General features: G+C 47.7%; 1 protein-coding gene across 1 annotated transcript; it reads left to right on the top strand.

Annotated features, from left to right (window-relative positions):
* Nucleotides 1–342: 342 nt before the first annotated feature.
* On the top strand, nt 343–1,112 carry LOC121879896 (forkhead box protein O4-like). The gene has a single exon (XM_042386681.1). The coding sequence runs from the start codon at nt 495–497 to the stop codon at nt 1,110–1,112; it is 618 nt and encodes a 205-aa protein (XP_042242615.1). The 5' UTR covers nt 343–494.
* Nucleotides 1,113–11,445: the final 10,333 nt, after the last annotated feature.

The raw sequence follows: 11,445 nt of genomic DNA on the forward strand, positions 1-11,445 counted from the left end.
GAAGTGACAATACACGAATTGAATTCATCATAATATATTGTTGATTGGGAATGGAAGTGCATCTCTGGCAACTGGGGTCGACGGGTGCCTGTGGATACCTGTGCAAGTAGGCAGCTTTGCCGTTGCGCACTTGACGTAACCCTTGCCTTCACACCTGTACCCATTGTGTAAAAGAGGTTCTAGGTGTTCTTTTCTGAATCATTATTGAGTATATCTCTAAGTTAGATGTGGGGAGAGGTCATGTATGGTGAGGGAGGTCGCGGCTAGTGGCGCCGCTCTGGTGGCGAGAGGCGGCAAGGGGCTGTGTGTGTATCGGTGTAGTCGTCAGTCAGTTGGTGGGCCGCGTAGCCTAAGGACGCGCGCTCCTGTGTGTGATGATCATGTTGAGCCGCCCCGGGCCCCGGTGACGCGCGCGGCGTGCTACTCCACCATCACTGTGTCACCACTTACTTCACTCTCAATTAGTGTCATAATTGTTCTGCGTTATTTGAATCATGGCTTCAAGCTTCTTTTCGTTAGTGAAAGAGGAACCCGATGTTGGGCATGATATGGAAACTACGCCCGTGGCATTGCCGCCCACCAGTGTGGGTATGAGCGGCCACACACCCCCAGGTGGTGGTGGTCGGCACGTGGGCGGACCGCCTCTGCAGGCGGGGATGCCCCTCACGCCCGTGACACCCACCACCCACCAACCCCCACCTCTCCGCCGCCTCGAGATTGACCCAAACTTTGAGCCCGTGGCCCGTTCCCGCTCTAACACGTGGCCGCTGCCGTGCCCTGAGGGGTACATGGAGGGCGAGGAGCCCGTAGCGGTAGCTGCCGAGGGCCCTGTCCCTGTGGACCAGATCCGACCCCCGGGCACCATAGGCGGACCGGGCGACCCCTCGGGCGGTCCTCCCAAGAAGAACACTTCCCGCCGCAACCCTTGGGGCAACATGTCTTACGCCGACCTCATCGCCCAGGCCATCATGTCATCGCCTGAGGGACGCGCCACGCTATCCCAGATCTACGACTGGATGGTGCAGAACGTGCCATACTTCAAGGACAAGGGCGACTCCAACTCCTCTGCCGGCTGGAAGGTAGGCAGCAGGAAGAGCGTGGCGGCGGCCTAGGCGGCGCCACCTTCAACGTAGGGCGCTGTCTGCTGGCTCAAGGCCGCTCGCATCTAGGATCTCATAACTAATATGTTTTTACTTATATGCTTCATGAGCAAGGACTTCCTTGTCCAGTTATGTAGAATAAACATTAAGCATGTTTACAGCCTAAGGTCGTAGTGAGGGTCAGGGAGGTAAGTGTTTACATACCGCTACATATTTTCACAATGGGATCTTGGGAACTCACCTGCAGGGTGATCATGTAGAACATTGTGAAGGTATACATTTGGTTAATGTTCAGTCGGTAATATAACCGGATGTGTCGTACATTAAGATAACATTGGTGATGAGGCTCACTAACACCCGCTTACTGTTACTGCCACACTATTCGTTGGCAGCATTCTGTGTACATGTGTCGGTATTAACAGAGGAACAATTACCGTTTGTGTGACTTCATATGTTAAGCGCAGCGGCGGCGGCCACCGCGGCCAGCATCAGTGAATCTCCGAGATTTACAGTTAATCTGAGACCTAAGTAGTGGTGGTCGTAGATCACTACTGTGTGGGAAATATGGAAGTTTGTATGAGGGAAGAAGACACCGTATGAGGGAGTTAGCGGTGGGTGGGTCTGTACTTGCTTACTAACAGTGTAGTGAGGAGTCGTACTTGTCGTACCAGAGTGTAGATCAACAACCTCATGTGTTGGGAGCCACTTGATATTCTCTACACTACAGTGCTTGTAATACTTTATAGGGATCAAATAAGAAAACTGAAAATTCGTGGTAGTTGAGGCAAGATATTAGCAGTGTCTTGGTCCAAACCTTTCTCCATAGCTGAGGCAAATAACCATTAACTACCTGGGTCCGGCTTGACACCTTCACCCCGACCTTTTTGTTATAAGGTCGGGGGTGAGGTGAGGTCAGGGCCGGTCCACACAGCGGGGCGCTGGGGAGGGTCACCACCAACCTAACCTCCTGTGGTCCCGCCCTCACCTTACCTACACCGAGGTCTTGGTGTCCTGGGGAACGGAAACGCTTCTATATACAGTTTATTTATCTTTTTCTTATTTTATAATATTTAAAGGTATAATGAAGCTTCTGTGAGCTATGGTTGGCGCCCTTCATTGTGGCGCTGTGAGATCACATTCTTTGAGCGCTATGGTGTGTGTGTGTGAGCAATGTGGTGTGTGTGTGTGTGAAAGCACTGTGGTGTGTGTGTGAGCGCTGTGGTTAGTGTTAAGCGCTGCTGTGTTGTACTGTGTTCAGCGCTGTGATGTGTGCGTATGAGCGCTGTGTTGAGCGCTGCTGTGTTTTACTGTGTTCAGCGCTGTGGTGTGTGTGTGTGTGTGTGAGCGCTGTTTAGTGTTAAGCGCTGCTGTGTTGTACTGTGTTCAGCGCTGTGGTGTTTGTGTGTGTTGTTGAGCGCTGTGGTATGTTGTGTTTGAGCACCAAATTAATGTGTGTGTGTGATATACATTATACTACTTTATATTTAGTGAAACCTCTTTAACGGTTTAAATAGAAAGGAAAAGCTCATTATATATTTTGAGGGTTCGTTAACCGTGAACCTTCCAACCCCTCGTCTAACGGATTACATGGAAAGAGGTGTCCGTTTATGGAGGTTTTATTGTACTAAAAACACTCTGGAGGAAGCGTTAACTGTACAATAATAATAATAACACAAAACGGGTATATTTATTTTTGTCTAAGAATTTTTCTAACATTTCGAAATAAAAAAATATCTACAGTGTAAAATTATATTCGGATATTACTGTTGTAAAATAATAATAGTACCACAATGGATTTGTTTTGAATTATAAACGAATACAGAAATAAAATAATTGATGAGTGTTCAATATAGTCCACTGGTCAAGAACACGGCGCAGTGTAGAGGGAAAATTAGCGCGTATATACCTGGCAGACACAATGACACCTGTACTGTAGTTATTGTATTACACAGACGAGAGGCGCTCACTGTCAACACACACCTCTTACTAAAGGATTACTGTTTATGGCAGGTTACAGTGTTAGAAATATCGTCAGAATATTGAGAAAGGTCTTGGCTTAGTTCAGGAGGCACACACACACACACACACACACACACAATACTAATGTTTATTTTCTAATTGTATTATAGTGTTGATCAGACTCATATCACTTTATCTTTTGTTGAATGTTTCTTAACCATCATTTAGGTACAGTTGTTGTTTGGTCGATTATTTCCATTAATGCTTGTGTTGTAAAGTGCTGGTGTTAAGGTGTCCATGATTAGAACCTCCCATGTGTGTGTGTGATATAACAATGAATAAAAGAAGTAAAACTGGAAACTAAAGAAAATCATCTGATAATGGCGTTTGGGACCTTTAAATCGTTTTGTTTATGTACTGTATATATTATGGCGGCGGAGACTGTCTTGTTAACAACCACACACACACACACACACACACACACATATTTGTTACGGTGAACTGTACTAAAATTTGTCTTAGAATTAGTGATTACCAAAAATCTGTAAATTGAATTTGTTTGAGATAATACATTAAAAAATTTTAATGTTGCACTTTACTTACAGCAGGTAGTTTATTGTGCACCCCATACTCATCCTGTGAGCGGTAACACAAAAGGATTACAGAGTAGAGGTCACAAAGGATGTGTATAACAGACTCCAGTGGTCAGGATATTATGGTATTGAATGTTACAGAGTATTTCTATATATATTGTTTGTTTACTTCTGTACACAGAGAGGACTTTATTGACAACTGCCTGAGTGTGAGGTAGTATGTCTGACTGCACACTTTGTTATTACATTCCGTGAGAGGATCTAGGCAAGTGAGGGGGCGGGGTGAGGTACAAGTGAGGGGTAGGGGTGAGGGGCACAAGTGAGGGGTGAGTAAAGAGGTACAAGTGAGGGGCAGGGTGAGGTACAAGGCGGAGGGTGAGGGTAAAGCGAGGGGCGAGGTGAGGGGCGAGGGCAGGGCTACTCGGCAATGTGAGATGGTCGCAGATATTAAGAATCGCCACGGTGTCCGCTGGTGATGAGATATTGTAGAACGTGGTGATGATGGTACTGTACTGGTGGTGATGATGGTACTGGCTGGTGGTGATGATGGTACTGTATGGTACATGGCACCTGGTACCTGGTGGTGATGATGGTACTGGTGGTGATGACGGACTGTACCCGGTGGTGATGATGGTACTGTACCCGGTGGTGATGATGGCACTCGTACCCGGCATGATGATGGTACCGTACCTGGTGGTGATGACTGTACCTGGTGGTGATGATTGGTTCTGGTACCTGGTGGCGGATGACAAACTGGTGGTGATGTACCCTGGGTGGTGTGTACCTGTACCCAGCATGATGGTACACTGTACCAGGTGGTATTGCACCAGGTGATGATGGTAATCGTACCCAGGTGATGATGTATTCCTGGATGATGGTACCGTACCCGGGTGATGATGGTACTGCACCTGGTGGTGATGATGACACTGCACTGTACCTGGTGGTGATGATGGGCACTGTACCTGGTGATGACGGTACCCAGTACTGCACCCGCTGGTGATGATGATACTGTACCTTGGTGATGATGGTACTGTACCCGTGGTGCGATGATGGTAATTGTACCCAGGTGATGATGGTACTGTACCTGGTGGTGATGACGGTACTGTACCGGCGGTGGTGATGATGGTACAAACGGTACCTGGTGGTGATGATGGTAATCAATTGGTAACCTTGGTAGCGTAATTGTACCCAGGAGATGATGGCAACTGCACCCGCTGGTGATGATGGTACAGCAACCTGGTGGTGATGGTGGTAAATGCACCCGGGTGGATGGTGACTGTACCAAAAATGGTAACGATGGCACTTTACTCCAGGGTGATGATGGCAATTGCACCGCTGGTGATGATGGTACTGCACCTGGTGGTGATGATGGCACTGTACCTGGTGGTGATGATGGTACCACCTGGTGGCGATGATGGCACTGTACCCGCAATGATGGCACTGTACCCGGTGATTTCCCGAAAGCGGCCGCCGCCCGTATGGCATGCGTTAGGCGGTGCGCGGCGGGGCAGCCTGGGTCACGCTGCAGCCGCTTCCACCAAGACATTCCCTAGAGGAGGTTTTTATTCTGTTTAGGAAGCTCCTTCGTAAGAGAACTTTGTGTGTTTGTGTCCTGAAGAAGACTGTATTTGTTCAGGAATGTGTATGGTAGATACTGCTAGTTACGGGAGGAGTGTTGACGCCTTTTTTATCCAAACGTAATTTACACGAAATATATTCTTTTATCTGCCTCCTGAAGCACCAATGTCAGTGAGTTATATAACTGGTGGCGGTAGACCTGATAAAAGGGGTTTACTTCTCATGTGTGTCAATAATTCCCCAAATAAAAGTTAATCATACCAGTATCTACAACCATTCCTTCTGCGCGAGAAGAGGTAGAATATATTGGGGGGGGGTATCAACAGGTCTGGGAATATATTAAATTTGAAATTTAGATCATTGAGAGGAAATTGACACGCATGGCATCTCTCACGGGCTGGGTTGGGTTACAAGGCCAGGTCAAGTGCTCGGACATATAAAGGCATCAGAATGGCGCCCATAAGACAGACCGCGGGCAGTAGGGTGATGAAGGCCATGCACACAGGACCTACCAGTTGAGGTGTACAATAGCACTATACCGGCAGAGGAGGTCGCCGCTGTCCTGACACCTCTGCAGCTGATCATGGTTCTAAACGGCCTGTCAAAGTAGATATAACTACTGTAGTGGCTATTGCTTGGTGGAATCGTGGCTTGTTTTCACTCCTTAGTCGACACCAAACCTTGACATACGTTTTGGGAACTGTGAGTTATGTGTTAAGAGAGCCTCAGTGTCACGTGTGGCTGTGTTAAGAGAGCCTTAGTGTCACGTGTGGCTGTGTTAAGAGAGCCTCAGTGTCACGTGTGGCTGTGTCAAGAGAGCTTCAGTGTCACGTGTGGTTGTGTCAAGAGAGCCTCAGTGTCACGTGTGGTTGTGTCAAGAGAGCCTCAGTGTCACGTGTGGCTGTGTCAAGAGAGCCTCAGTGTCACGTGTGTCTGTGTCAAGAGAGCCTCAGTGTCACGTGTGGCTGTGTTAACTGCTCTGATGACCCGTTAGCCATCACACCACCAGTCAGCTCAGCGTGATCATTGGTTTCCCATCACCTGTGTTAAGTGACGAACGTGGTATCAGAGTACAGGTAGGTTAGTCTTCATTCGCCAGCGGCAACGTTTGTCCTGCCGTCATAAAGTCGATTGCAATATTCGAAGAGGGTGTGGCTGGGACCTAACATGGTGTGGTTAGGTCACTATACATGGTGTGGCTGGGTTATTATACATGGTGTGGCTGGGTTACTATACATGGTGTGGCTGGGTTACTATACATGATGTGGCTGGGTTATTATACATGGTGTGGCTGGGTTACTATACATGATGTGGCTGGGTTACTATACACTACTAAAAAAAAACAAATATCCCCCTGGAAATAAATCTCACTTGACGATTTCTCACTCAAAAAGTTCAGTCAAAAGAGAAGGAATCCCACCAGACCTTGTTTGTATGTGTGTCTCTTGCCGTGTTTGTTGGTTAGGTTAGGTTAGGTGTGGTTGGTTAGATGAGGTGTGGTAGGTTAGGTTAGGTGAGGTGTGGTTGGTTAGATGAGGTGTGGTTGGTTAGGTGAGGTGTGGTTGGTTAGGTTAGGTGAGGTGTGGTTGGTTAGGTGTGGTTGGGTCAGATCAAAGTATGTATGGGTGAAGGGCCTGAGGGAGGGAGGGTCGTGGCCGCTCTCCTTTCCTCTCTCACGTCTCTCTCTCTCTCTCTCTCTCTCTCTCTCTCTCAGGTGTTGACAGGGGAGGAGGAAGGAGGTACTGGGGGGGTAATCTACCTCGTGTACCTGTGTTGCTTCATTCATTTGTGCTCCCACTCACCTTGTCCACTAGAAAGCTTTTGGCAGGTAAAGGACCTTGTTCAATATGGATTAAGACATACATACATACATACATACCGTGTGTGCTTTGCGTTTACATATGGTCGTTTTTAATCTCCACCGGTGTCGACTTGAGCCACAGGACAGAGGTTCTATTAACACTGTACATTTAAATAACTCGCCTCTTTAATAATCTTCGTTTAGTTTAGCCTCATGTAAAGTTTGTCGTGGCAGTCCGTATGCCGTGTGTATGTGAGGGAATCACCTGAAGAATCACCCCCCCCCTCCCCCACCTTCCAGTACCACGCCACGACAAGAATCCCTTCCGAGGATTTTATCATTGTATGGTTAGGTTAAATAAAAAACAAAATAATGATTTTTACAGGTTTATGGTTAAGTTACCAGACGATATTAGATAAAAAATTATATTGGTTACTGCAAAGCAATATTTGGTGACGCCAAAGCTTATAAAGTTTGTCTGGAAAGCCTTCTTGTAACAGGAATTCTTCAAGATAAGAATTAAATAGCCAATATTGTCTTGGTGTAGTTCTTGTGACTGCAGGATTGGCTTGTTTGAGGTGTGATGTCAGTGTGTGATCTGTGTGTGCGTCAGCTATATAGGTCAATCCAAGGTCACGTGGCCAATACAACCTGACCTCACCTGAAGAATATCATCTCCAGCGCTGCCTTGGGTGGTGACACTAGGCTGAACCTATTGAGTGGTACTACACATTAATACCTCCGCCCAATAGACTCAGAGGCAGCAAGTACAGTATATAAACAAGAGGAAATGACACACACACACACACACACACACACACACACACACACCAGTTTGCGTCTCGCCTCCCCACCAATTTAAAAACCTCTGGGAGCTTAATTTTTATTTTAACAATTTTAGAAGATATAAAATTGACGTGATTTTTTTTTTACGAAAGTTAGAAAAAAAAGTCGATAAAATCATTGAGTTGTGTTAGTAAAATAATTTCTCTCATTATCTAAGAATGTATTTAACACTGCAGGACTCGGTATAAAACCAGTTGTCAAGGCAAAACTTTGTCGTATAAAAAAATAGTATTAATTAGCTTTACACTTAATAAGATTTGTAAGTCTAACGGATGAGAGAATTATGTTATAAAGTATTTACCTTATTTAAATACAGACGAAAACTAGTGAAATATTCTGAAACATTTTATTGGCTCTCTCTCTCTCTCTCTCTCTCTCTCTCTCTCTCTCTCTCAGGATGACACACTGGTTCAATAATCACATTACTGCCTATAGTTACTACCCCTCCTTAGACCTCGTAGTGGCATCTATTGTTGTTAAGGATCTTGGACTTATGTTTGACAGCGGGTTAACCTCATTTATATAGGCCGACGCGGGGGAAATAAGGGTAAAATATGCAGTTCTGTTATGTGACCCGCTCCAGGAAGGTTGTAGGGAACAGCTCTGATGACACATACCTGCTTAAGTACGGGTGAGAGAGCCGTACTACAGCTAACAGAGTAAAGCCGAGGGAAGGAGGTATACTGATTAAGCGGCGAGTTACCTGCAGGTGTTGACGGTCTCGTTATTTACACCTACCATATGTTTGGTGTGAGAACTGTGTAGGTTCCAGCACACTCTCCTGTACGACGCCACATGGAGAGACTGGTATGCCTTTTTGTACTGCGTTCCTCTTTATGTGGTATAGTTCTTGTCTTACTGTGGTGATTTTGTGGTAGATGTGTGCGTGTGTGTGTGGTTGGTGACCTCCAGCTGAGGGCAGATGTCCCCGGGTTGTCTCTGGCAGCTAACAAGTGGTGCAGTTATCTGGCGGTGGAGCGACGATAAGGCAGCGTGATAAGCGACTCAGATAGTGACCTGGACATCCCCGGGTGTTTGTGGCCACCCCGTACCCTAAGTGTCCTAACATGGCCACACCTGAGGAACGAACACTTACCTCACCTGCCCACACCTGAGGGATGACACTCCTTAATCTGGCCACAACCTGAGAGACGAACACTACCTCACCTGGCCACACCTGAGAGACGAACACTACCTCACCTGCCCACACCTGAGGGATGACACTCCTTAATCTGGCCACAACCTGAGAGACGAACACTACCTCACCTGGCCACACCTGAGAGACGAACACTACCTCACCTGGCCACACCTGAGAGACGAACACTACCTCACTTGGCCACACCTGAGGGATGACACTCAATCTGGCCACAACCTGAGAGACGAACACTACCTCACCTGGCCACACCTGAGAGACAAACACACCTCACCTGGCCACACCTGAGGATGACACTTAATTGGCCACACTGGGGACAACACCCACACCTGAGAGAGAACACTACCTCACCTGGCCACACCTGAGAGACGAACACTACCTCACCTGGCCACACCTGAGGGATTGATTGGGATGTTGTATATGAGTGGGTGTGTCACTGGGGAACTAAGGTAGCTATGGGGAGACACTGGGGGAGCTAAGGTGACTATGGGGAGACACTGGGGAGCTAAGGTAACTATGGGGAGACACTGGGGAGCTAAGGTGACTATGGGGGAGACACTGGGGAGCTAAGGTGACTATGGGAGACACTGGGGAGCTAAGGTGACTATGGGGAGACCTGGGAGCCAGGTGACTATGGGGAGACACTGGGGAGCTAAGGTGACTATGGGGAGACACTGGGGAGCTAAGGTGACTATGTGGGGAGACACTGGGGAGCTAAGGTGACTATGGGGAGACACTGGGGAGCTAAGGTGACTATGGGGAGACACTGGGGGAGCTAAGGTGACTATGGGGAGACACTGGGGAGCTAAGGTGACTATGGGGAGACACTGGGGAGCCTAAGGTGACTATGGGGAGACACTGGGGAGCTAAGGTGACTATGGGGAGACACTGGGGAGCTAAGGTGACTATGGGGAGACACTGGGGAGCTAAGGTGACTATGGGGAGACACTGGGAGCTAAGGTGACTATGGGGAGACACTGGGGAGCTAAGGTAACTATGGGGAGACACTGGGGAGCTAAGGTGACTATGGGGAGACACTTGGGAGCTAAGGTAACTATGGGGAGACACTGGGGAGCTAAGGTGACTATGGGGGAGACACTGGGGAGCTAAGGTAACTATGGGGAGACACTGGGGAGCCAAAGTGCCTAGAGACTGGGGAGAGACGCCTGTAGTGAGGGAGGGAGAGGAGGGGTTCGTTCCAGTAACTTTACCTGGTGTGGGCGACTGGCACTTGACCTGGTAAATACTGACTTTAGAGAGTGTACCGCTGTAATAAGAGTGTACCGCTGTAATAAGAGAGTGTACCGCTGGGGTGTACTGTAATAAGGGTGTACCGCTAATAAGAGTGTACCGCTGTAATAAGAGAGTGTACCGCTGTAATAAGAGTGTACCGCTGTAATAAGGGGTGTACCGCTGTAATAAGAGAGTGTACCGCTGTAATAAGAGTGTACCGCTGTAATAAGAGATTGTACCGCTAATAAGAGTGTACCGCTGTAATAAGAGAGTGTACCGCTGTAATAAGAGTGTACCGCTGTAATAAGAGTGTACCGCTGAAAAGGTGTACTGTAATAAGAGTGTACCGTTGTAATAAGGGTGTACCGCTGTAATAAGAGTGTGCCGCTGTAATAAGGGTGTACCGCTGTAATAAGAGAGTGTACCGCTGTAATAAGAGAGTGTACCGCTGTAATAAGAGAGGTACCGCTGTAATAAGGGTGTACCGCTGTAATAAGAGTGTACCGCTGTAATAAGAGTGTACCGCTGTAATAAGGGTGTACCGCTGTAATAAGAGTGTACCGCTGTAATAAGGGTGTACCGCTGTAATAAGGTGTACCGCTGTAATGAGGGAATAAGTTGTAAAGGTACGCTGTAAAGAGTGTACCGTGTAATAGGGCTGTAATAGAGGAAAAGAGTGTACTGCTGTAATAAGAGTACCGCTGTAATAAGAGTGTACCGCTGTAATAAGAGTGTACCGCTGTAATAAGAGTGTACCGCTGTAATAATTAAAGTAAATACAAGGAAGGAGAGGTGTACCGTAATAAGTGGTGTACCATAGTAAGTATAGCAGCTCTTAAGTGGACTCTGAGGGTGGCGTCTTCTGTGTTGACTCAGTGCGGAGAGGGATGTGTGGTGGGGCGGAGAGGGATGTGTGGTGGGGCGGAGAGGGATGTGTGTGGGGCGGAGAGGGATGTGGTGGGGCGGAGAGGGATGTGTGGTGGGGCGGAGAGGGATGTGTGGTGGGCGGAGAGGGATGTGTGGTGGGGCGGAGAGGGATGTGTGGTGGGGCGGAGAGGAATGTGTGGTGGGGCAGAGAGGGATGTGTGGTGGCGATTAAAAAAACAGACACACCTGGCAGTTTGTTTCATTAATCACCCGAGTCTAAAAATCTCTTGGCACTTACCTCGCTATTTTAGTATC

Source organism: Homarus americanus, unplaced genomic scaffold (genome assembly GCF_018991925.1).
Source record: "Homarus americanus isolate GMGI-L3 unplaced genomic scaffold, GMGI_Hamer_2.0 scaffold45388, whole genome shotgun sequence".
Taxonomy (NCBI): Eukaryota; Metazoa; Arthropoda; class Malacostraca; order Decapoda; family Nephropidae; genus Homarus; species Homarus americanus.